The sequence below is a fragment of the Pan paniscus genome, chromosome 10, assembly GCF_029289425.2.
Source record: "Pan paniscus chromosome 10, NHGRI_mPanPan1-v2.0_pri, whole genome shotgun sequence".
Taxonomy (NCBI): Eukaryota; Metazoa; Chordata; class Mammalia; order Primates; family Hominidae; genus Pan; species Pan paniscus.
In genome coordinates, this window is record NC_073259.2 from 79,640,469 (window position 1) to 79,667,306 (window position 26,838).

The window sequence follows — 26,838 nt, forward strand, 5'->3', positions numbered from 1 at the left end:
AAAGTCTACGCTTTTTGCTTTTAGAGGCTATTCTTAATGAGTACTCACTCTCATTAAACCTCAGTAAATGCTAAAAACAAATCTAAATTAAGAATAGCAATCTGTCCAGGAAAAAAAAAAAAATATATATATATATATATATAGATGTCATTTCAGATTTACCTGTCTGGAGCAAACCTTATCAATAAAAGCAATAGCTATAAAAACATGTACATGATTGTTGCATTACATTTTCCAGGTGGCCAGGCATGTTGGGATATTATATGTAAACATCTTGGCTTGAAGTTTCAGAATCTGAACATTGCTTTCTTCCCATTCGTGTTGAAGTAACCTGTAAAGTACATTCAGGAAAATGAACAAAGCATTGCAAGTGTAACGAACCCCAAATGTGCTCTATAAGCACAATGACGAAGTATAAATTTTGATTAGTTAAATTCCATCAAGACTACCCAGCAAATATTTTAGAATGCCTCTTACAAAAATTACCCTGGGACAGGAATGTGCAAACTACGAAGAGGTCAAGTCAAGATCTATGCTCATCTTACCAAACTACACTAAGGTCCATGTATTTCTATAGGACATGGAAGCATTCCCGCCAAATAACAGTCCCTGTTTCCCACCCCAATTTTTTTTTAAAGTAATGGCTTGATAGTAATGCAATTTCCTGGTATTTTTCTTTCTTAGAGTATGATCAATCTTGAATGTTTCTTGAACTAAAATGCATGTATAGTAACTATAAAAGTTCTTTATTCTCCTGGAAAAAAAGAACAGGGATGACCAGAGGAAATAAGTATCAAAACACAGATGTAGGGATTTACCAACAAAATAAACAAGTAAACTACCTATATTCTAAAATGCCTATCACAATAGAAAATCATGTCAAAATATGACATTTTCTATTTCACGTTTTATCAAAGGTGTTTCATAATTAACATTTCTGTAATGAGCTTCTACAGATTGGCAGGCTTGCTAAGAAAACTGTAAAATACTACCATTATGTTTGTCTCAACCTTAGTTTTTAAACTTTTATACGATTTTCCCCACATACATGCTAAATGAAATGTAAATCCTTTAAAACATAAGGGAACATTTCATAAATATTTTAGGCATCTTATGATCCATAAAACATTAAGATACAACTGATGCAGTGGGAATGACTGCAAACGTGGAAGCCAGTGCATTAGCATGCAGGGTACCTTTTTGAATTAAAAAGCATAATTCTTGCGGATGAAAGTGGATTTGCTGTATCAGAGCAGAGAAACTACAAAGAAAGGCTGAGAAATCTCGTTCTGATTGAATATATGAAATCCCTAATCAGTGCTTCAAAAATGTGGTGTGAGGGCTCAAGGTCAGGAATCTACATTTTAAATGAGCATCCCAGGAGATTCTAATGTTTGCCAATATTTGAGAGCAACTGACCTAGGTGAAAATATGAAAACATCTTAAATAATATTCCCTTGCCATGGAAAACAAGCTTACTGCTTATAATGCACATGCTAAGGACAGATGGTGTGTGTTTAGGGAACACAGATGAACTTTACTTGAATGGAATTATTTGCCCCTTTGTAACCTGAAGTTTTCTGAAGCGACCAGAATTTTTACACTGACTTTTGAATGAATAGCTAAATATTGGCTTAACAACTCTGAAATTAAGCAGTATATATTCATGAGGACATAGTGGAACAACAGACTATTTTTATCAAGTTTTCAAGAATAATCTTATATAAAGAGCCTATTCCATTAGGCAGAGGACCAAAAGAATGTTAAGTTTTTCTTACCTCAATGCAAGTCCAGAATTAGCTGGCATAATTGAACAAAACCGTTCCAAGGTTTTGGAATGCTGGGTCTTTGGAACACAGCTCAAATAAAAGAAAATAACCTGTAAAGGTTGAGGGGGGCGAAAAATGAATGCAACCAAAATGTGAAATCCAATTACCTATGTGTTTTAACACGAAAACCAAAATGGTCTTTAAGATATGAATGTATAAATTATAATAATGTATGATGTGAGTTACAGTTCCTACCATTAATTTTATTAGTGACTTTCCAAATATGAATTAGGAAATATGGTCTAGTGATGAGAGCCATGGGCAGAACACTGACAAGAAGCCAGGAGTCTGGGTTTTCATTCCTGAGTCTACCTTTACTTGCTGTATAGCTCGGCAAGTCATAGGGCTAATAATACCTGCCACATCTTGCTCATGGAATGCCCGTGTGTAAATGACTTAATGTCCATAAAGTGGTTTGAGATCCTGGGATAAAGAATGGCATAGAAGTACAAAGCATAATAATTGGTTATCCTGATTAGCAACAAAACCACCCCACCAAAAATAAATAAATAAAACATATATATGTTTTAGTCTACAATGAGCTTTAGCAAGGAGCTTTTTAGCCTATAACGCACTGAATAAAAGTGGTGTCTGAAAAAAAATTTTTTAAAAAGATAATCACAAAACTATATCATTAATTAGATTCTACTTTTAGAATTATAAGCAGCACCTAATTTTAAACTTTCTTATGCCTTGTGTATAGCTATATTTGCTCGACAAAATATTAACAAAGAGAGCAGCTACAATGTATAAGTCCATTCTTATTTATTTTGAAGTTACTAAATTTTTCATTCAGTAGAATTTTCAACTACTCAAGCAAAACATTACAGGTATTACAATAGAATCTTTCATTTGACGTGTTTTTTCATTAATATGTATTACACCTTAATATCCCTTCAATTTTGCTTCAAATGTTAAATTTTCATAACCATAACATAATAATTAATGCACATTTTAATTGTGCCTTAAAGGGCTCTATTGCTAGACTCTGAATAGATAAATAAGAAACATAGTCAAGAATAATAGTGAATGTTAAGAAAGTAGTCCTAGGAAAAGCTCTCTTGATATAAAACAGGAGTTTTGCTATCATTTTTAAAGTCTCTTTGTTTTACACAAATATCTAAAGAAAAAAGTTTTGAGTTCTTACCCGATTATGAAATTCATAGTTGGACCAGTAATCAGCACTGCTAAAAGGAATGGGGTATCGGGCAGGGACTGTAACCAAACATCTATTCACTAAATCAGTAAAAAATTTGAATTCTTGAACTTTGTTTCTGGATCCAGCAGCTCTATTATTCGCAAAGACAAGATAACTGCCAAAAGAAAAATATTATAATTTAGAATAACTAAGACAATAGTTCTCTCACCAAGAAAGCTGGTCACCCCTTTCCCGATCATACCCCTTTATCCCCAAATCCCATTCTTATCAAGAAAACCTAAACTTACTCCATCCATATCTTCTGTACTATATCACATCTCATAGCCACCCCTAATGCTGCCTCATATGCCTCCACTGTTTCTTTAATACTTGATTGAAGAGGATGACAAAGGCTGTTTAAAAAATGAAGGAAAACATATGTCTATCATTCATTTCCATCAGGTGAAGGAATGACAAAGTATTTTAAACATTACAGATGTTATTACAATAGAATCCTTCTTTTGACCTTTCTTCTCTAGTATATACTAAACCTTAGCATCTCTTCAATTGTGCTTCAATGACTTTAACATCAAGTTAATTATAACAAACAGTGTAATTCAGTAATAAATAGCAAATGCAGGCCTAGTATGCAATATCTCTCCACAGTGGATGTCTCACCAGTAAATCAGCCACAAATAAGGAACTTGGTGGTTAAACATATCATCATCAAAATTCCCTTTACATAAACGAGATGGAATGTCAATTGGTCCTGGAATATTTAAGAGATACCTGAAAAAAAAAAAATCCAAATATTGTTTTAAATTACACCTACCCACACATGAATTACACACATATTTTTTAAAATCGTTAGTTTCACTTAAATTTCATTGAAATATTTTTTTAGAAAGCAATGAGACTTTCTTTTCATAGGTATACCATACCTCTTTGGTCACATCTCTAGGATTACACATTACTCAAAATGCTTTTTTTTGTTTGTTTGTTTGTTTTTGAGACAGAGTCTCGCTCTGTCACCCAGGCTGGAGTGCAGTGGCATGATCTCAGCTCATTGCAACCTCCACCTCCCAGGTTCAAGTGATTCTCATGTCTCAGCTTTCTGAGTAGCTGGGACTTACAGGCATGCATCACCACACCCAGCTAATTTTTGTATTTGTAATAGAGATGGTGTTTCACCATGTTGGCCAGGTTGGTCTTGAACTCCTGGACTCAAGTAATTCTCCTGCCTCAACCTCCCAAAGTGCTGGGATTACAGGCAAGAGCTGCTGCGCCTGGCCACAGTTTTATTATTTTATACCTATATGAAAAACTCTCCTCCTAAAATGAATTTTTTATTCTATCCCCAAGATTAAACAAAACACCATAATCCTCTAATTAAACCTAGTTTAAAAAGAACAAATGAGTCTACCAAGTATCTGAAATTTTCCAATGAAATCTGTACTTTCTTGTTAAAAAAAAGATTTACAAGGCCTGGGGCTGTGGCTCACACCTGTAATCCCAGCACTTTGGGAGGCTGAGGCTGGTGGTTCACTTAAGGTCAGGAGTTCAAGATCAGCCTGGCTAACAACTTGGGTGAAACCCCAAGATCTCTACAAAAAAATACAAAAATTAGGTGTGGTGATGCACACCTGCAGTCCCAGCTACTCCCGGGCTGAGGTGGAAGAATAGCTTGAACTCAGGAGGCAGAGGTTACAGTGAGCTGAGATCACACCATTGTGCTCCAGCCCATGTTATAAAGTGAGACCCTTTCTTAAAAAAAAAGATTTACTAAACCTTATATCTGAAAGTAATCTCTCTCACATACAGCCATACACACATACAACCCATTTAAGTTTAATTTTAGACATGATATCAAAGTGTATTCTATAACACATTAGCCTGTAAGGTACCTGTCAAAAGATCTATGATCAAATAAGGTTGGGAAATACTACAAATTATAGCCCCTTCTTGAAAAGCCACAATACTTACTAGGATTATAAGTCAATCCCAGTGTCTCTAAGAAGTCAATCAGTATAGAATTCTACTTGACTAAGTCCATCTTCCTTCCAATGTACTTTAATTTGTGAGTATGATACTTACCACCATCTTTAAGAACAATGTTTTTAAAGGAAATACATTGATCGCAAAAATGACAATCTAGTATAACTATTTATCTTAAATTTTTAAATAATTGCAAGGGAACAAGTCTTAATGAATTAGACGGGCTGTATGGGGGGCAAACACAAGAAAGAGAAGAAACAGAACATCTAGAAGTTAGGTTATCATCCTGACTTTGCCAAGACAAGCTACATCACCATCAGTTAATCCCTTAACTTCCTCACTGAAAACTGAGATGGTCAGAAGAGATGACTTCAAATCTAATCTACTTAAGACTATAATCCCTAGTTTAACTTTACTAAAGTAAATGAAATCCCCAAATTAATTTTTCTGGCTATCTACTTAATCTTCAAATTGACTTGAAACACATGAAAATTACCCTATCTAGTTCTTTCTGCCTGCCATCTTTATACTAAATGTCACATAGAGAGTTGACAGAATTCAACTCCAGGTAAAAATTGTAGTGCTAAGCATTTTGCTTAACAATTTCTACTCATGAAATTTTAAAAGTATTTTGAACCAATTAAGAGCAGATTTCTCCTATTAATAAACGTTGACAACTTATGAATTTAAAAAACGTATATCAATATACAATAAGTATGGCAATGCCAAAAATTGTCTCATCTATCGTCATTCTCCTAATATCTGATGAAAAAGACTCTCTAACAGAAATGCACAATCTTTGTGTAACCAAGAGTTTCACTATTGTCTAAATAAGCTATAAACAGGATACCTTTTTCTCTTAATTCTCAGTGAATTATGACTATTTGCACAAAGGAATTTAATAAAGATGACTTAGTAATGAGAATATATTTGGAGACAACTCATTTTCAAATTTTTACTGATGCTTATTTATTCTGCCTAATTAAGCTGGCATCAAGAAGATCTGAAGATCTTTCATTAGTTACCAAGGCAGAAATTGGTAGCATTTTCTTTTAAACTAAACCAATTATCTCTGTGCCCAAGACCAGAACCAGCAAGTCTCTAAAGAGTTTGGTTCAGCCTTGAATTAGTCCTTTGCCTGAGCTTGAGATGTTAAAGCAAACTAATTTAAACGAGGAAGAAACTGAGTATGGAGAAGCTGAAAAATCTCTAAATCCCTTATGGAAGTTTAATTATTTTCTATTAATTTGCATTTAAAATTATTTCATTTGTAATTATTTGTAAATATTAATCTGGATGTAACAGAGCAGAAAGAAGGGCCCTTTGGGAAGGGCACTAAAATCGCTATGGCAATAAACTGGCTACCATAAGAGGACATATATAAAGACTCAAGTCTGGGAGGGAATAGTGTCCCCAAATCTTAAATAAAACTGCCATGTTCACAAGTTCTAGGGTGGACCGGGCGCAGTGGCTCACACCTGTAATCCTAGCACTTTGGGAGGCCAAGGCAGGCGGATTGCCTGAGCTCAGGAGTTCGAGACCATCCTGGGTAACACGGTGAAACCTGTCACTACTAAAATATAAAAAAATTAGCCGGGCGTGGGGGTGTGCGCCTGTAATCCCAGCTACTCAGGAGGCTGAGGCAGAAGAATTGCTTGAACCTGGGAGACGGAGGTTGCAATGAGGTGAGATCGCACCACTGCACCCCAGCCTGGGAGACAGAGCAAGATTCCGTTCTCTTAAAATAAAATTAAAAAAACAAAACAAAACAAAAAACAAGTTCTAGGTTGGATAGATCACTTACTTAACAAAATTTGGGCTTTAAGATTCTATTTTTGCTCATCTGTATTTTCTACAAGAAATTTTTTGGGGAGATATTCAGCTTAGGTCTTTCTTCTCTTGTTCTTCCTAATACAAAATAATAGAGTATGTTGTGATAAAATATTTTCCTTTTGATGCTGTTTTACTTATGATCGGCAAACCATGCCTATTTTTGTAAACAGTTATACTGGAACACAGTCATAACCATTCACTTGCATTTCATCTATGGCTGGTTTCTCAATAAAGCAACATAGTAGAGTAGTGGTAATAGACTACATGGCCTGCTAACCTAAAATATTTACTTTCTGGCTCTTAAGAAAAAAGTTTGCTAACCCCATAAAGAGATGAGGAGGACAAAGGAAAGATAATTTTAAGAGCCTCCTCCCAAAAAATCATTATTCAAAATCTGCCATGACCTCTTATTGTTGGAATAGGAACTCTCAGGAAAGACAGCAAGCACAGCTCTATATGAGCTATTAAGAAATTAATGGTTGAGAAAAGAATCCTCTGAAACGTCTTACTCCATAACATTTCAGAGGCTAGAGCAGTTCTCTTCAGAATTAAAAAAAGAAAAAGGCGTATTATTTATATTCACTTTGATGACCTATCAAATAAATGAAAATACATTTTGTAAAAAATCACTGAGATTGCCTTGGGATAATTAAGTGCTATAATATTAAGTACTAAAATTAACAACAATAACGATAAAGTAAAAGAATGAGTTACTATGGTGTTAATATATGCCTTACTTTGTACAGTGTGTTTAATCCACAGAATGTTAAAGAATTTTCCATCTTGCCTCCATTTTTATTGTTCTATTTATTCTGTTTCGAGTATTCTGTTAAGTGGGTATTCAAGTACTAAAAAGTCAGTCTAAAATGTCATCATATAAGAAAAAAACTGTAATCTTTCTACTGAACTGTGCTCTCTCTCATTCCTCTACAAACTAAGAATTCTACAACTTACCGAAACAGATCCAAGTTATTATACTTCTCAAACCCCGGTTTAAAGAAGGATGCAATAAATTTCCGCAAAAATGGAAGAAGATTATCGCCTCGATTCTATTTTAAAAAGAGGGAGGGGGATATATATCAGGCTTACAATGTTTAATTAAAATGTCACAAGGGAGAAAAAAAGCCTTAAAAAAGTACTCATTAGATTAAGTTTCTTGGGTGGGTAAGGGGCGGAGGGGATAAGTTTGAGACACACTCAGAAAACTTTTATTATATTTTACTCTCTGAATTACGTTCAACTAATAATTAAACAGCTTAACTTCTAGTATTACCACAGGCTCATATTTCATCCACCAATTATGTATTAGCCATCTAGCACCGTGGTAGGCGTTGGGCTGCAAATATGAGTAAACATGTTCCTTGCCTTCAAGAAGTTTAGTATAGTATATATTAAAGCAGCTAGGAATAAAATTACAAAGCACTGTAGTAAGTGCTATGGCAAAGAGAGAAGGAACACCTAACACTGCTTGCAAAGGGTAAAAGGACCAGGAAACACTTCCTGGTGAGGCCAATAGCAAAATTTGAAACATAAAAGCATCATATTTAAGAATTATGCATCATTTTTACCTGTAAGATGAAGAATTTGCACATATGATAAAAAACCTCTGCATTCTGAGGATTTTTTTCAAATGCAGTAAGCCACACTGCTCTGGCTTTGTCATGCTGATTTGTTTGCAAATATAATGTAACAAGGGCTTCCAGCAACTGGCAGTTAATAGGACATGATTCCAATAAAGATTTACAAAGCTCCATTGCAGCCTCATACCTTAACAAAAAAGAAAAAAAAAGGCTAAAGACATGAAAAGATCACTTTTTAATATAAGGTTAGCTGCTTGGCAATTAAGTTGTACCTCTCCAGGAGTTGGTGCAGAGCAATCATGTTTGTGTAAAGTGGAAGGCAGGCCTCTATTCTTTCCTCAACAGCAAGGCTCTCATCTGTGCAAGCTTTCACTGCATCTACCCAAAAACATCATAACAACATGAATCACGTCAATCATAAAAATGAAATATTTGACTGTGTTACTTCAACTCTGAGAGACCAATGGGAAAAGATGACCCCTCCCTTTGATTACCCATCCATCATCTTATTCACCTTTACTGAGCTGGCTTTTACTCAAAAGGAAGTAATTCAAGTAATCTCCAAAATCCTAAAATTCAATTCCTTACCCTCAACTTTCCTGGTAAGAATAAAGCCATCCCATATGAGCTTTTGCATCTATCAGTGTTTTCATTTAAACAAGTATCTCTGCAATTATCCTAAATTCTTTAAAATCCATCTCAACAAAAAAAAAATTACAGAATAAATTATCTTTTCATCTTTCCCTGACCACTGCAAAGGAGGTCTTGCTCTGCTGCCCCACAGCCATTTGAATGTCTCTCCAAACTAGATCCTTTCCTTACTCCATCAAAACACACTTTTCCCCTTGTAAAGAGTTCTTTCTTGATCTTTTTTGCCACTTATTAAACGGTACAATGTTTTACTTTGCCCAGCTGTGACCATTTCCTCCTTACCCAATGGTACCACAGCTTCCCAGATCTGTGGAGTTTAAAAGTGAATGCAATCACTTTGAAACTGTCCTCTTGAAGTTCATTCATAAGGACTCATATCTAACCAAACATAAAAGCTCACCTCTACCTTCATTTTATTTAACATTTGACAGTGTTCTTTCCCTTCTTTTTAATTTCTTCTTGCCTCTGCTTCCAATAGATTGTTTAAATTTCCTTAGTCCCATTTTAATGACTCTACTCTCCCTTTCACTCCTTACTGTTATGCTCTTAAATCTCATTTCCTCAGAAAAAATATCTCATAGCCTCAACTACTGCATAATTTACTTGAAAAGCACATTATAAAAACTGTAAAGCACCCTGTAACACAGTAACTTCTATGTGAATAACACTCAAATCCACTTATGTATTGATAATTGTCCAATTAAGGTCCACTTCCTTTTTTTTTTTTTTTTGAAATGGAGTCTTGCTCTGTTGCCCAGGCTGGAGTGCAGTGGCACGACCTCGGCTCACTGCAACCTCTGCCTCCTGGGTTCAGGCAATTATCCTGCCTCAGCCTCCCGAGTAGTTGGGATTACAGGCACACACCACCATGCCCGACTAGTTTTTGTATTTTTAGTAGAGACGGGGTTTCACCACGTTGGCCAGGCTGGTCTCAAACTCCTGACCTCAAGTGATCCACATGCCTCAGCAGATTATCAAGTGCTGGGATTACAGATGTGAGGCACCGCGCACGGCCAAGGTCCACTTCCTTATTTCCTACCGCCAACAATCATTTCCACTTGAATGACCAATTACAATCACAAATACTACTCCTACCATCAAAATCAGTCTTCCCAACTTACCAGTTTTCTATTAATGACACTTTCCTTTTCCCAGTCTCAAAACCCTGAAATCTTTGTTTACTCCTCCTCCTCTTCCCTGACATTTAATCTTCAACCCCCCTGCCTCACCCCCACGTATTTCCATGTGATAACTTAAAATATCTCTAATATCCTCCTTACCAGAATACTTTTCTTGTACTTCAGTTACTGCCATCAGCTTCTGGTTGGTTTTCCTACCATTGGTATAATTTCTCTTCAAGCACATTCTCTTTCTTAAAGAACCTCTACTGCCATCAAGTCTACCACATTTTCAAGATTCTTGACAATCAAGTATCATTCTACTTATCAAGCTTAATCACTACTATTGTCCAGCACAGAATTCTCAGTCTGATAAGACCTATCCCTTTTCCCAATCTCACTTCAAATCCATTGCATAAATTCCCTTCTACCTGTTGCTTTTTGTTTATTTAACTCCCCTAACAGTAATGTCCTTTCTTTTCTCTCCTTCCTTCACAGGGTATTTAATAAGCACTTAATAATTTGCCAGACATCCTTACAGGCCCTTAGGAGTAAAATGATAAATAAGACAAGGGTCCACCCCATCTCTGACGAGACCCACTTTGTCATACTGATAGCCATGCTTCGACATCTAGCTCCAGGTCCCCATTCTTCTATGAAGACTTCCTTGATCATGCCAATCTATAATAATCTCTTCCCTTTGGGTTCATGGCCTGTATCAAATAATTCTATAAATCACAGATCCTAGTCTCTTTTATTTTTCTTTTTTTTAGAGACTGAGTCTCACTCTGTTATCCAGGCTGAAGTACAATGGCATGATCTCAGCTCACTGCAACCTTCGCCTCCTGGGCTCAAGCGATTCTCATGCCTCAGCCTCCCGAGTAGCTGGGAATACAGGCGTGAATCACCACGCCCGGCTAAATTTTGTATTTTTAGTAGAGATGGGGATTCATCATGTTGGCCAGACTGGTCTCGAACTCCTGACCTCAGGCGATCCGCGCACCTTGGCCTCCTTGGCTGGGATTACAGGCGTGAGCCACTGTGCCCGGCCCTAGTCTCTTTTACGTAGCATACAATTTAGACTATATACTAACACACAGTTATATGGCCTTGTATGTTTAATAATTATGACAAATGTATAGATTTTATCTTCTGACTAGGCTATATACTTCCTTCAGGAAGAGGCTTTATAACTTGTAATGTGTTCCACAATAGTCTTATCATTTAATATAGAGAAGCAACCAAACTCACTAACTGATGGAGAACATATTAATTGGTTGAAAAGATAGAAATCTTTAAACTTCCACCTTAATGGACTGCTAAAAAAAAAAAAAAGTACCTAGTTCTCTGATTTAATCAATTCATCAAACTTACATAATTTATTTTCTCTACACATTTAACAGATATCCTTTGCCACAATCAGAAAGACAAACAATGTAATATCATGCAGTTATTGGTTTTCAAAGATGCCAGTGTCCATCTTCTCTGATTCAATACTTAATTTGCCTAATAAATTGTGAAACTAAAACTTGCAATAGAGATACAAATTTATTCCACTTAATTACAGAGAATCACAATAATGGGTAGTTAATGTTCTAAACACTGATGTTATAACAGTTGATATTACAATTTATAAACTTTATACTTACCTTCAAAAACTGCTAACAACATGTCAGGATTAGTCTTTACATCTTGAACAGCTTGCCATGGCATTACAAATGATTCAGTGTTAACAATTCTTGAAGGATTATCATTAGATGGATCATAAAATTTTGAAGGGAGAATGTTGAATTCAATAAGATGTATGTAGGCCAACCATGCCAAACATCGATCACTGGTTTTAAGGTATTCAGCTACTATTCCATCATTAGCAGATTTCAATGCATTCTAGGCAAAATTTAAAATTTTTTGATAAAAAAATTAGAGATGTCAGTACCAGATTAACATAATTTTTACTATGCTAAAGTTTATGAAATAATAAAAAGGTCACATTTATTTGTACATTTTAAGTGTCCTGATACTTAAAATCTAATAAGACAAAGACAAAACAGTAAAAAGAAAAAAAATCTTTTAAACCACACCCATATAGATTATTTTCATCAGACTGATTTTTTTCCTTTATGGCTTGAATCTTGAAGTTTATCTGCGGATACTTAACATAAAATATTTTCATTGAAAACTTATAAAAACTCTAAAGATATTACACCCATCAGGCAAATGAGGAAATAAAGTCATAAACTTACCCAATGTCACATGACTTACTAGTAAGTGGAAAAACAAGGATTCAAATCCAAATCTTGTGCTTTCAACCATTAAATAATGCTATGGATAACGGTGTAGACCTTTTAAACTTTTTCTGCAAAATGCAATTAAATGCTGTACCAAGTGCTTACCTGTAAAATTGCCAGTGCACTTTGGCATCTTCCAGTAAATATGTGCAGCTGAACTCTAAACAAAAGAGCCTCTAAAAGCTGAAAGGACAAAATATTGGATGTTTCCTGCGTGGCTGCTCCCATCAGAAACTCCAACATTCTCTCACATACGTAATCCTTTTCTTCAAAGGTACTTTCTAGGTGTAGAAACTGCCCAAAGGGCCTTTATATTATTAATGTTGCCTTTCAGGAATAAACCAAAACTATAGACTTTTCACATTTCATTAAGAAACCATCTCATAGTAAATCTTCAACTTCTGCAAAAAGGATTATTGTAAAAATGTATAACTCCATCTTCTAGTACTACAACCTAGACTCCCTCTTCTATCACATATCGAAAAGTGGAATCAGATGAAAACTAAAACAATACAGATATACTCTTAGAGATATCACTGAAGCAATTTCATTTCTCTTTTCCCTGACTTAAAAGGTAAATCGCAGCAAGATCATGATGAATATCCAAAAGTACACATTTATTATCACATACAATTTGTGTTGCTTAGGTGTGTGACTGTATAAAAGTTTTGAGAATAGATTTGTATTAGAAATGTGCTGGACGCGGTGGCTCATGCCTGTAATCCCAGCACTTAGGGAGGCCAAGGTGGGTGAATCACGTGAGTTTGAGACCAGCCTGGCCAATATGGTGAAACCCCATCTGTACTAAAAATACAAAATTTAGCCAGGCACGGTGGTGCATGCCTGTAGTCCCAGCTACTTGGGAGGCTGAGGCAGGAGGACCACTTCAACCCAGGAGACGGAGGTTGCAGTGAGCCAACATCACACCATTGCACTCCAGCCTGGGTGACAGAGCGAGACTCCGTCTCAAAAAAGATTTAAAAAGAAAGAAAGGAAATGCATGACAAAACACATTAAAGACCAAGCAATTTCAAAGAAAAATATTACATCTTTTGAATATTCCACACCCTATAAAATCTTGTAGTGATAACAGCATTCACTTAGGTACAATGCTCTAGGTTAAAAAAAAAAAAAAAAAATCAAGCATGCTTTACTATCCAAATCTGTTCACTACCTGAGTTCAAAGAGTAAGAAATAGAGTAGCAAGTTTATTAAGCGGTATCATGTTATCCAAATCTATTTGGTTCACAACTTCAGTTGGTAAGTAAATGACAGATTTGACAGCAATAGATTTATTTAAAAATTTATCTGAAACTAATGGCTCCCAAGTTCAGGTGATAAAAGTTCAGGTGAATATTTATTTTATTTCTCAAGTGGATCAATTATAATTTTAAGTCTGGGTAAAAAACATCCCATTCTTGGCTGGGCATGGTGGCTCACATCTATAGTCCCAGCACTTCAGGAGGCCCAGGCAGGAGGATTGCATGAGCCCAAGAGTTCAAGACCAGCCTGGGCAACAGAGCAAAAACCCATCTCTACAAAAAATCTAAAAACTATCCAGGCATGGTAGCACGCATGTGTGGCCCCAGCTATTCAGGAGGCTGAGTCCACGAGGACTTGGGTCCAGGAGGTAGAGGCTGCAGTGAGTCACGACTGCACTACTGCACTCCAGCCTGGGTGACATAGAGAGACCCTGCCTCAAAAACTGACAGCCAAAAAAACCATCTCATTCTCTTGGAGAAAGAGGAAGAGGCCATTTTTTCTCAATCAAATGTTTTTAGCTTGGCAATTTTAGATATTAGTGTGAATTACAGACTGGGATTATTTCTATAAGCAATGGAAACAAATAATAAAAAGACAAAAATGTTTCCTGGCAGTCATTATAATTTTATAGAGGCAATTTAAGATAAATTTAAAAGAAACAATTTTTTCAGGTGTTTTGCAAAAGCTACACTTAACTTTGCCCAAACTAAAACTGTGTAAAAATAGGTAAGTGTGAAATTTTTAATAATTTTACATTTTTTCTTTACCAATAAAGTTAACAACAACAACAACAAAAATCACCTCTTCACTAAATATTTTCTTCTTGCTTAGTCTAAATTCTGATCCAGAAGTGGCTTTGTGGTTACTAGAAACTGAAAGTAAGGTTATTATGTCTACATTCAGATAAAGCATATGCTCTATTAAGCTACTTATCAATTTTTAAGATGATCCAAATAATTATACACACACACACACACACACACACACGTACGTTATCTTTTCTACTCACAGTCCAAAAGCTTTGATAATCTGGAGCATATTCAACAGCTGTTTCACACATTTCCTGCACCTCGTCCTTGGTTCCTCTTTTTGAGAACAATCTGAGGTAATGGCACCAAATTTCTGGATTGTCTTTGTTATTTTCCAATGCTCGCGCCAGAACATTTAAAGCAGAATCCAAGGATTCTGAGCACTCCCTGTATATATAAAAGAAAAGGTGGAAGTGCTTTTTAGAACCTGCTTGAAAATTTAAATAGGGCTAATCCAATGAGTCAATTTTAAAATTCCATTTTCTACTAGAATTTACCAAGAAGTCAGGATCACTTATGAAAAGGGGTACTAGATTTAAGATTTTAAATCACATGCCTAAAAGTTTCTGATTTTCCACAGACCCAACAATTTTTTTAAGTGAATGTTCAGTAAGCATTTACCACAGATAAAAGTACAGTGTTATAAAACCACTAAGATTATCAACTTCAAATGTGCTTTATGTCCATATTCAGCAATACCTTTTATGATTTACACCATTTGGGAATGCGAAAAGTTAAACAACTCTCTCTCAAGGTCAGCTACTGCAAGTACAAAATATCAAAGCTTTCAGTATAATAGTTCTTTTCAACGGTCAAGGGCTTGCTATCTCTTGGAGAAGATAATTCTTTCTCATGATCCTATTCATAAAATAATGTATGGTTCTTTTGGCCTTCACTCAGTAAATGAGTCAGAAAAGAAAACACTGTAACTTACCCCATTAACATGGAAATGACACACAGGAAAGTTAAATAAGCAACACATCCAGGCATGTGTGGGTTTATTAGCACTCTGCAGCACTGCCTTATTTAAAAGCTTTAAGATAGTCAAATATTTCAAAGAAATGTGTAAAAAAAAAAAAACCCTTGAATTATTGTAACTATAAAGTTATAATTATGAAAAGATTATTCTTGGCTTATTTCTACTACCAAGAAGTTAGAAGATGCCATTTGCAATACAAACTATTGGTTGTATAAGTTATTACCATTTACCTTATTTAAATACATATAATTTAATATGACACAGAGACAGAAAATTCACCATAATTTGGAGGTTCTCAGATAAGCTTTAAATATCCATTACAAATTAACAAAATTTAACCTGTTCCACCATTATTTTATCATAATTTTATTAACAAACTATGACTACTATGATTTTTTAAAAAAACAATCAACCATTCCACTAGTCAGAATTTACTGTTTTAACTAATCCTACTTTGAAATAAGAGCCTACTGGAGTAAAAAACTTTAGTATAATTTATTACCCATACACTGAGCCATGCACACAAACTCAAGATCTAATCTTAAACTTGTCTAATAGCTTTTAAACAATAAAATCCTTTTGTCTTTGTCAAAAAACAAAGACTCCATTGATACTAGGAAAGAAACCTGACTGATTACCATAGGTAAAAAAACCTCAAACATAAAAATATAAATGTGCAACTGTTTACACAAAGATTTGAAGTTGACCTACCCCTCATTTTGATTCAAGTACTTGTACGCAAGCTTGAGCCAAAGTTGTACATGAGAAGGATTTTCAAGCACGCTTGCTTCTAAATTAGCGATGTCATCAGTCTCATTTGTAAAGTATCTGACATCATCTGGAGTGACAACTGTATCCAGAGCTGGAACATTTATTTGGTTCTCTGGCTGGAAAGCTATTTAAAAAAAAAGTATTATTAGCTTCACATTTTCTTTAGTCCACAGATGCAAGAAAAAGAGAACAATTTGTCTCGTCTTTAAAGTAACTTAAAAACCTAAAGATTCTAATGACATGTACTAGCTCACAGCTTTAAGGTAGAGCTATGACATAATTTATCACCCAAACCAGGACCCTTCTGAGTGGAAAGAGGTGCTACTAAAAATTACACCAGAACAAAAGGAGTAATTAGGACTCTGCTATTTTAAGGCTAAGTGACATTACCTTTTCAGTCCACTTAACAGTAACTATGATTCAACTGCTTTTTCATTATTATCAAATGAATTCACATTTGTTAAACTGCAAATTATAATTAAGAAATTAAAAGTCATAATTTATAAAGATTATTCTACTATATCTAAACTAGAAAAACAGTGTTACGTTAGTGTAAATAAGTACATAATAGCATACATCTCTTGGATACTTGCTAATTCACAAATAATGCAAACTTGAAATTAGAAAGTAAAATGTGCCTAACATACAGGCACTCATTCATACATTATTTTGTTCATTTGTTCATTCTCATCTTTTGAGCCTTCTGCATGTCAGAAAACATATTCAAAGATGAAGTAAAATAGAACGCCTGCCCTTAAGGAGGACACAGGCTAGGCAGTGGTTCTCAAACGGGAGCTACCTTCCCCACCAACTAATGTATGTTTGGAAATATCTGAAGCAGTCATAATTATTAACTAAGCAGTGCTCCTTGCATTTACTGGAGAGGAGCCATGAACACAAATATCCCGCAATTTCAGAGGCAATCCTGCACAGTGAATTAACTGTATTGTCTAAAAACCCAATGGCATCGTTTTTAAAAAAAATTTTTTTTTAACCAGGCAGGCTGATACACCAAAGGATTAGCAAAGTGTTAAATAAAGATGGAACACCACAATTTAATAATTCTGGATCTCAAATTACATAACTTCTTACCATACTTAATTGGTCCTGTAGACTGTTCCTCATCACTACTGAAGCTATTATCTGAAATAGGTTTTCTCCAAAACTTTGGCTTCCACTTTCTTTTATCTTTGTAGGTTGTAAATGGAGGAGCTAAAGTAGATAGAAGAAGATTGTTAATTGATATAACTAGTTTTGTTTTTGTTTTAACATTTTGAAGGATACTCAAATAATATTTGAAAAGAACTACATTCACTCCATCTTAGAAATGATATGTATTTTTTTTTTTTTTTTTTGAGATGGAAGTCTCACTCTGTCACCCAGGCTGGAGTGCAGTGAGTGCAGTGGCGCGATCTCAGCTCACTGCAATCTCTGCCTCTCGGGTTCAAGTGATTCTCCTGCCTCAGCCTCCCGAGTAGCTGAGGCTGCAGGCACACGCCACCACCACCCGGCTAATTTTTCTATTTTTAGTAGAGACGGGGTTTCACCATGTTGGCCAGGCTGGTCTCGAACTCCTAACCTCAAGTGATCAGCCCACCTCAGCCTCCCAAAGTGCTGGGATTACAGGCGTGAGCCACCGCACCCAGCCTGAAATGATATGTATTATATTAAGAACATAATACCAACAAAATTTCTGTCATACAGAAACTAAAAAGTCCTTTTCAGAAAGAGATACAGTACACACACACACACACACACACACACACACTTATATATGTACTTACTATGACCTTTACTTTCATTGATATTGCTAACAAGGAGAACAGCCATCTGGTCCATTGACATTCGATCTTTGTTTACTCCAAAAAGTTTCTCAACATATTTTTCTGAAATAAGAGCAATGCAATCTTCATGATAAATATCAATTACAGAGACTAGGATAATTAAAATGTATGACGTGAACTAGTTTAAGAATTAAAGGCGATTATATGGTACTAGTCAATAACACCTATGGCATTTGAAAGGGCAAAGCCTGTATTATCTTAACTACTATGGCAAATCCTACCACATCATATACCCCATTTGGGATTAAAAAAAAAAAAGTAGTTCCTAAAATGAACTAAGTAATTAAGTTAAAGTCCCAAATTGGGAGCAATAAAATAGATTCAGTGACATTACAATCACTCTGGGCTGTGATAACACCAAATTTAGTAATTATTATTTTCTTTACTTCCAAAAGATTTGTAGCTTGAGGTTTATTACTTGGCACCAAATCTGAGAAAAAGCTTAATAATATTTGCTCACAAGTGTATGAAGTCTTATTTCATTATAGAATTGGAAACAACAGCCATTATAATTTCCAGCCTTCCTCTATTTTTTGAAAACAGTAAGTAAAAACAGGGTCCTATGTTAAAATCAATAGCAAAGTTTCTATACAAATAGCTTAATATTTTCTTTTAAATAAATGGAACTAAATATTTAAATGAGCTCTGTCCAAAGAACTTTCTGAAATGTTGGAAATGTCTTAAATCTGTGCTGTCCTACTGGCATGCACTTGCCACATGTGGCCATTGGGTACTTGAAATGTGGCTAGTATAACAGAGGAAGTAAATTTTTACCGTAATTATACTGGATACAGCAAATCTAGATAAAGTATTATGGGTAAATATACTGAATTATAGTAAGTATTTTACAATGTCAACAACTAATATAGAATTTTTAAGTTGCCTAAATTCAATTTTCATTTGGGAGAGAATAGGAAGTCTTTAAAAACCTGCTGAAGCAGTAATTTCTTCATTAGTACTTGTCTCTGCACAACCAATCAAAGACAGATTATATGACAGAATGTCCTGGAATAACTGTTTTCGGCTAAGTGTATAGTCTTGTATATGCTGCCTAAGATAAAAAAAAACACAGAAAAGATAATCATGTACATATCAAAGTTAAGCAAACAAGACCATTTTCCAAATTACAAAATGTTCACAAAAACTACTCACCATTGACAATCATCATCATTACATGTTCCTGTTAAATCAAAACGGCAGAAACACTGATCCGGTTCAATCATATTACTGTATGATACTGAGCTCAGGGGAAGTTTTTCCTTGGTTCGATAATATGGACTAAATCTAAGATGAAGAGAGTGAACAGGTATATTATGCCCAACAAACATTCCTCAGAAAACTAAGAAAACTTTAGTTTTTCTTTCTCAAGTTAAAATTTCCATGCTTACTATTTATGAGCTATTTATCTAATTAAATTAATGCCAAAATTAATTCGAGAAAAGACCCAGAATATCAAGTGATAGAAACAAGCTGCTTTTATACCAAGAACATAAAATAGTTTAAACAGAAAAAAAACCTTGTATTCTAAAAGTAGTTTCTCACCACATAATAAAATACTATATAATACCGGTATTTCTTACACACATTACCAGCCAAGACAAGAAAATCTGGAAAAAGTCTATATTACCTGGAAGGTGCTTTACAATTTTAAGATAAAAACATGCAACCCTTTAACATTCTCACAACTTTTAAAAGTCTAAAAACTTTGGGGGACCCACAAAGTTAATCATATGAAAATGTCTAAATAAATTTTATGAAGGCTGGCCAATGCACTTCTTAGACTGAATAACAGTAAAATTAAAAATCAAAAATTAAAAAAAACCTCTAAGATTCCAATTATTTTTCCTAAAATTCCTAACAAACAGAAATCCAAAATTCTCCACACTTCTACCAATAGCCAGAAACTGGAATTTGATACGAACTGATAAATCCAAGAGTGTGGTTTGAGCCCAATGGCAGGACACTTAATTTTTATGTTCCTTAAAAGGGTAAGTCTGGTTATCAATAGCAATGATTCAATTGCTTTTTCATTATCATCAAATATTCAAGATAAAATATTAAAAACCAAACAGAAATCCTGAAATTCAAGCTTATTGAATCTTTCTTTTATACCTGTAGGACTTAAAAACTAGAAGAGGACTATGGTAGGGTCTAAAAGGACATGGCTTCACTTCCATTGTTTTACTTTGTGCTGTGACAAAATCCACATCTACAGAAATCTCCTGCAAAAGAAAATAATAATTCTGTAAGGCAAATAAGGCTGGGGTGAATTCCAGATTTTAAAGAAAATATGAAATGTTCAGTTACCTGACCATGCAAAACCTTCTCTGTAATGCCTGTGGTGGTTTTTAAAATCAGCTGTTTTAGGCTGTCAGCTTTTGAATACAATTTTTGCAATTCACCAATTTTTAACCCTAGAAAAAGTTCTGGTTTTTCTACAGTATTTTTATTAAGTTTGTTTATGCATTCTTTGTTAGCAGTATCAGTGTGCTTAAGGTTAGGTTTAGTAAAATAATTGGATTCTAAAAAAGATCTTCTTCGCTCTCTGCTTGAACCAGACAAAATTTCATCATCAACATCATTTTCTTCAGTGTCCAGGGTTAATTTATCTTGTGTCAGATCATGAAGTGAGGGTTGAGGTAAAGAAAATTCAGGTTCCTCTTCCACAACTGGAGAGATATTTTGTTGTTCCTTTGCTTTAAGGGCACGGGCTTCTTTTAATTTTTGAATTTTCAGGGCATATTCATATTCCAGCTTTTGTAACCGTCTTTTCTCCATAGCAATTAGTTCTGCTGAATGCTTTCTTGGACTTGATACTGGAGAACTGTCCAGTCTCATCATTTTGTTTGGCTAAGGGAGAAAAATGATACACATATTTTACATCACTGTGATTTTATAAACAATTTTTGGTAAGATAATTGTGCTATCCCCACCATACAATGCCAACATTATAAAACTAAATCAATATGGAGAATAAAACAGAGTTTAACATAAGTAGCCAAAAGTTTTGCTAGTTAATCTATGACTTATGAAAAAAACAAAGTCAAGACAAAATAATAAAGTAGACATCCAAAAATGTGGATGTCATTTAAAAACAAAGCTTTAATCTTAATCTCTTGGAATTTACAGCAAAGAGTTACTTTATGTATACATCTTACCCTTAAAACTATCATAAAAACTTTCTGCTTTCCAAAAGTAAAATATTTCTATAAAACCCTCACCCCAAAGCGATCTTGTTCCAGTTTACGTTTTCCTATTTCTTTACTGGCCACTGCCTTTGCCCGAGCAAGCTCTTCTCCATATTTTAGAGTCAAAGCTTTCTTAATTGTAACACGCTGTTGAACTCTGTGAATCTGAAAAATATAGAATAATCCTGAAAATGTAAATGAAAACCTTAAAACAGGAAATTTCTTCTTCTCAAACACCGCGGCTTTTGAGCATTCAACTAAAAATAAAAATATTCCAATATTATTTCTCAACAAGAAACTATAGGTTATGCATATTTTGCTGGCTTTAGTATACAGTGGTTTGTCTTACAGAAAATTTGGCCTATAAAAATGTGTAGTAAACAGGAGACTATAGTATTTTAAAATAATTACTTGTTCCTGAAGCTTCTTCAAAAACATTCTGTTAACATTAAGAATTTTTTCAGTTGCTTGAAGCTGTTCTGTAAGTTTTGTAATCTTTGCTTCAGCATTTCTAACAGATTCTTTCTTCTTAGCTTCTTGTTGCACTAAATTCTTTAAAACAGATTCATCTTTCATCAAGAGAATCCTAAACGAGAAATAACAAAATTCTTGTTAATGTTTCCCTACAAGAGCAGACTGTCAGAATAAAAAAATTTTCAAAGTAATAACACAATTTTTAAAAATGCATCTACGAGACACAGATAAAAATGTAAAGGGATGAATATTTTTATATTCATCACACTGGTATTTAAATTAACATTGCTACACTGATAATAGTAACTATGAGACTGATCTTTTAAAAAAAAATTTAAGCCTGAGGTAACGCGAATTACTGTTGAAAACTTGTAGTAAATATTCAACATTGGGCCAGGCACAGTGGGAATGCATTTCCCTAGTTCAAGCGATTCTCCCGCCTCAGCCTCCCAAGTAGCTGGGATTACAGGCATGCACCACCATACCCAGCTAATTTTTTTGTATTTTTAGTAGAGACAGGGTTTCACCATGTTGGCCAGGCTGGTCTCAAACTCCTGATCTCAAGTGATCCACCCACCTCGGCCTCTCAAATTGCTATGATTATAGGCGTGAGCCACCGCGCCTGGCCGGTATTTTTATTTAAACATTAATTTCATTACTTTATGTAAATGTAGTATCATTCAACAAAATGATAGACTTCTACATTCTACAAAGTTTAAGTGAGAAAATGTATAAACTTATAGTACGCTTATTAATAACATACACCACAAAAATGTATTTCTCTACCACAGGAACAATTAGATATGTGAAGATAACAAGGCTCACCTATGTTTTTTCAGTTTTGATTCTGCATCTGTAACCTGCTTAGTAACCATTGCTATCCTGCCAATACCATCAATTTCCACATCAGAGTTTGCTGGGGATGATGAACTTGTCTTCAGCTGATCTGATTTAATCAAACGCTGTTTCTCACGGCTAAAATTATCAAAAAGGATATATGCATTACACCCAAGAATAAACTTAAACTATTTTTAAAATGTATTCTATTTCATGCAGTAACAATATTAATCACACCGACTAATAATAAAGATGATGACCAATATGCAAGACCCAAGTCAGCATTCAAAGTTGATAGTGGAGTCCTTCTCTTTGAGTGTTTTCATCTTTTTTCTAAGCTGGTTATGTCCTAGCACATCACTCTATTCAAGTGTATGTATGACCATCCAGCACCATCTTCTGTGTGAGTTATAAAACATTAACTCTGTATCTTGGATAAAACTATCATCACTCATTTCCCAGTGCCAAGAAACTCCATAAGAGAAGTTTTGAAAACATCACATACTGTTAATGTTAATTACATAAAATTACACTTACTTGGCAATCTCTTCCTTTAACAATCTATATTCAATCTTCTTTTCTTCAGGCAAAGCCTCCGGTGTTCGCAAAGGATCATTTTCTTTTTCAGATTTTGGAGGTACTTTCGGTTTTGAAGCTTGCTAAAAAAAAAAAACATTTGAAGTCAACTAGATCATCAGCTTTCCAAAATTCCATACTAAGATTTATATTTTACATTGCAACCCAGTGTATACTGAATTTATTTAGAAATACCTGAATGTCATCATTTTCTATTCTTTTTTCTAAAACAATGTTGGTTGATAACTACTAAATTGTATACACCACCAAGTAGTGAAGATCTACAGTCTGAAAATCATTGAATTAAATCACAGCTAAACAACTACTGAAATAGGGAAAAAAACAATAAAAGTTGTACTTAGAGAATACATTTTAATAAAAACTGTTTTCTGGTAACACAACACAACTCTAAAACAACAGTCTCCTTACTACACAGAACAATTATCTAACCAATTTTACTATTTTGAAAAAGGAAATACTTAATAGGAAACACAAATAATGGAAACTTTTAATAGTAAAATCAATCTACATTGATACATGCTTCATTATATAAAGTCCTAATAGCACAAATACTTAAAATATTTCCACAAATCAATGTTATTAAAAATCTATAACTTTATGGTTTAATTTTCAGGAAAAAATAAACTTTACTGATCATCAAAAGGTCATCTTTCTTTCCACCTTTAATTATTGCACTTACCTCAGCAGTTCGTCTTGCTTCTTTAATCATGGACTCTAATCCACCAAAAACACTATTTGTTGACTTGGAAGCCTCTCCATCAGATTCACTATCATCTGAATCATTTAGTGTTACAACCACTGATTTATGCTTTGGAAGCTGCAAAGACAATATATTTATTACTCATGATAACAAAAGGATGTCATTTAACCTTGTTCAATTTCAATCCACAAAAATAATGGGCTCCAAGTAGACAGTCTATGGCTCCTTCTAGGGTTGTATTACATAATCCACTGAGTCGACCAATACTGGTTATATGACTGAGACATAAAATGTTGTATATTCTTTAAGACTTTCTATTCTATAATTAGTCTCATTAAAATTTTATTTTCACTAACTTTCTATTATAAAGAACCACAATGCAATTTAAATTAACTCTTTTAAAACCAAAGAAAAATTTTGTTAATTTTACATAATAATTATCAAAATTCTGTACTTTGTGGTTACATATAGAGGGTAAATTGCCAAAACTGGCTTACCTAACAGGAAAGATTTCAACTTGTCTTTGTTCTATTTATTTTACTTTGAAGCCATTAGAAAACAAGGTAGAAACAAACTATCATTTCAACCTCCTTAATAAACATCATAAATAATTTCTTCCATCATAGTGTAGTCATTGGTTGGAAAACATACACAAAGTATACAAAGAGATGGGAGAAATAAAAAACATACAATTTGTTAAAATTTTGACTCCAAAAAGATAGAAAATCTGAATGAGCCCATTGCTATAGAAAAAAAGCTGAAGAAATGTCAGAGGAAAGTACACCACTCTGATGAAAACAATACCTCCCCCAACACACTATCACCAAACTCTACCAGTTTTCAAGTGAAGGTGTTGCTCTCATTTTATCATTAATAAATTAAAAAATAAATTTTAAAAATTTGTATTCATATGTGAATATATGTGTGTATATAAATAAACCAAGGGGTAGAAAACAGGACAGCTAAACTTCTTAGAAATTTATCATAACTGTTTGAATAAAAGTAGCATTAAATTTTTGTTTTTACCGAGATCACAGTTCGTGGAAGACGGGGTCCTCTGTGAAACTTTGGATTCTGTATCCTAGGCTGAGACACTGTGTTAATACTGACTATTGATAGATTGCTTCTTGGCACAGGATGTGAATTGTTCAGAACTGGAGGTGAAGGTGGGTCACTATTACTGGATGTTTCCTACATAAGGAAGAGAAAGACATTAAACATTCCTAAATAAAAATAAATTTCTGCCACCTTTAAAAATCTTGAGCATGTTAGAATTATCCCCACTTTGCTGAAAAGCCCAATGATGCCCAAGTAACCAGAAAAAAGTAGGACTACCATAAAGCTAAGCTCAAGAGCACCACCTAGAGGTTTAGGTACCTAAATTACCTCTGGCTTAAAAGCTCTTTTATTTGCTAGAGATTTAAGTAGTTCTTCTCGAAGCAGCATTTCTTCCTCCTCTTCCTCATCTGCAAAAGGTGGTTTTGGAGGCTGTTCTGGATCTTCAGGTGGGAGAGGTGGTAATGGTGGTAGAGGAGGTAGAGGTTCAAGAGAAACACACAAGCCTTCCACATAAGGCTGGCTCAAAGGTGGCAGAGACTATTTTTTTAAAAAAGAAAGAATTACAATGCAAATTTTATCAACTCAAATGCTTCTCTCTGCAGCAATATTAAACTAGAAAAAAATAAACTTTATATTATTATTTTAGCTGTAAATATAGTAAGCTAAGTATATGTTAACCTCAAAACAAACCAGAAATCAATAGCCAACCACGAAAGTGTTATTTTTACAATTTTAAAAAAAATCAACAATATTTGAAACATTTATTAACTTCAAGGAAAATTACAGAAACTTCTCTGTTCCCATTCTCATATCCATTTAGCGTTCTAGAAGATATAGATATCAAACTATACAGGGTCCTTCCTTCTAGATGACTACCTGAAAGCAAGTAGAGGTACTGAAACCCAAGACATAATATTTCAGTAAAAAATAAAAATTAGAAACCAAGGGATTCTGTGAATAATAGTCCAGAGTACTTTAATCATTAATTAAGTATCAAGAAGAATCACCACTACTCTCTTAAAATGGCTTCTTAAAGAATATCTATAAAGGAAACTAATTTTACACAAATCCCTAAATTTGGGTATGTATTTGCATCAAAGATCTTCCACTATTTCCCTTGGCATTTAGTTCATTTATTCATTCCCAAAAAGAAAACATTACAACGAAGAAAGTGCTGTTTTCTCTCTCACTATCGGCTCTAATATTCCCCTCACCATATATGTACTAGAAAGACACTAGACGTCTTTCCTGAAACGGAAAGGTTCCCTCTTACACCGACTGAGAGATACTCAATTTGATCTCTAGGTACTCTCAATCTAAAAATAATGTCAAAACTTTTAATGTGTGATTCCTCTACTTTCTTTTTTTCCTTTTCCTTTTATTGTTTTTATTTTTTTGTTTTATTTTTAGTGGGAGGACTGGAGATGGGGGGAAAAGAAATTAACTTCATAGAAAATGCTTTTCTTTTGCTGGATTTTCAAGTTAAAAATAACCATTTTTATGAAAAGAGGAGAAAGGAGAGTATTAATTTTTAGAAGCATCCTAATGCATGTAAATTCCAATTCCCTAAAAAAGAGACAGTCCAAAACAGTAGATAACTTCTGTTTTTGAATAAATTTTCTGAGTAGCTACTATCTGAGAGTAAAGTGAAGAAGGAAACATGATAGGTACCGAAAAGTCAACATGAAATTAAAAATTAGATATGAAAAAAATCTACCAAATGGATAGCTTGCTGGTATAATCAACTGTTTATTCTACGTATTTCATTGCTATTAATTCTGGTAAGCAATTCTGATTTTTTAAGCCCTCTTCAAACCTAACCATTCGTTTTTAAAAACAAATTAGAAAAGACAAGACAAAATAATTTTCTTAGAAATCAATTCTG

General features: G+C 34.3%; 1 protein-coding gene across 1 annotated transcript in view; it reads right to left on the reverse strand.

The window, feature by feature from the left end:
- The window catches only part of ZFC3H1 (zinc finger C3H1-type containing), a 54,200-nt gene that overhangs the window by 1,862 nt on the left and 25,500 nt on the right, over positions 1 to 26,838 (reverse strand). Inside the window, exons 8-32 of the mRNA XM_003832908.6 lie at positions 25,281 to 25,490; positions 24,921 to 25,085; positions 23,874 to 24,011; positions 23,135 to 23,256; positions 22,586 to 22,735; positions 21,698 to 21,872; positions 21,320 to 21,451; positions 20,406 to 20,948; positions 20,211 to 20,320; positions 19,251 to 19,382; positions 19,028 to 19,149; positions 18,039 to 18,140; positions 17,347 to 17,466; positions 16,195 to 16,378; positions 14,705 to 14,891; positions 12,538 to 12,726; positions 11,794 to 12,031; positions 8,648 to 8,753; positions 8,364 to 8,562; positions 7,750 to 7,844; positions 3,646 to 3,756; positions 3,276 to 3,380; positions 2,977 to 3,142; positions 1,779 to 1,879; positions 230 to 331 (exon numbers count right to left, since the gene is read on the reverse strand). Coding sequence (XP_003832956.1) covers positions 230 to 331; positions 1,779 to 1,879; positions 2,977 to 3,142; positions 3,276 to 3,380; positions 3,646 to 3,756; positions 7,750 to 7,844; positions 8,364 to 8,562; positions 8,648 to 8,753; positions 11,794 to 12,031; positions 12,538 to 12,726; positions 14,705 to 14,891; positions 16,195 to 16,378; positions 17,347 to 17,466; positions 18,039 to 18,140; positions 19,028 to 19,149; positions 19,251 to 19,382; positions 20,211 to 20,320; positions 20,406 to 20,948; positions 21,320 to 21,451; positions 21,698 to 21,872; positions 22,586 to 22,735; positions 23,135 to 23,256; positions 23,874 to 24,011; positions 24,921 to 25,085; positions 25,281 to 25,490 — 4,004 coding nt within the window. The remainder of the gene's footprint in view (positions 1 to 229; positions 332 to 1,778; positions 1,880 to 2,976; positions 3,143 to 3,275; positions 3,381 to 3,645; positions 3,757 to 7,749; positions 7,845 to 8,363; positions 8,563 to 8,647; positions 8,754 to 11,793; positions 12,032 to 12,537; positions 12,727 to 14,704; positions 14,892 to 16,194; positions 16,379 to 17,346; positions 17,467 to 18,038; positions 18,141 to 19,027; positions 19,150 to 19,250; positions 19,383 to 20,210; positions 20,321 to 20,405; positions 20,949 to 21,319; positions 21,452 to 21,697; positions 21,873 to 22,585; positions 22,736 to 23,134; positions 23,257 to 23,873; positions 24,012 to 24,920; positions 25,086 to 25,280; positions 25,491 to 26,838) is intronic.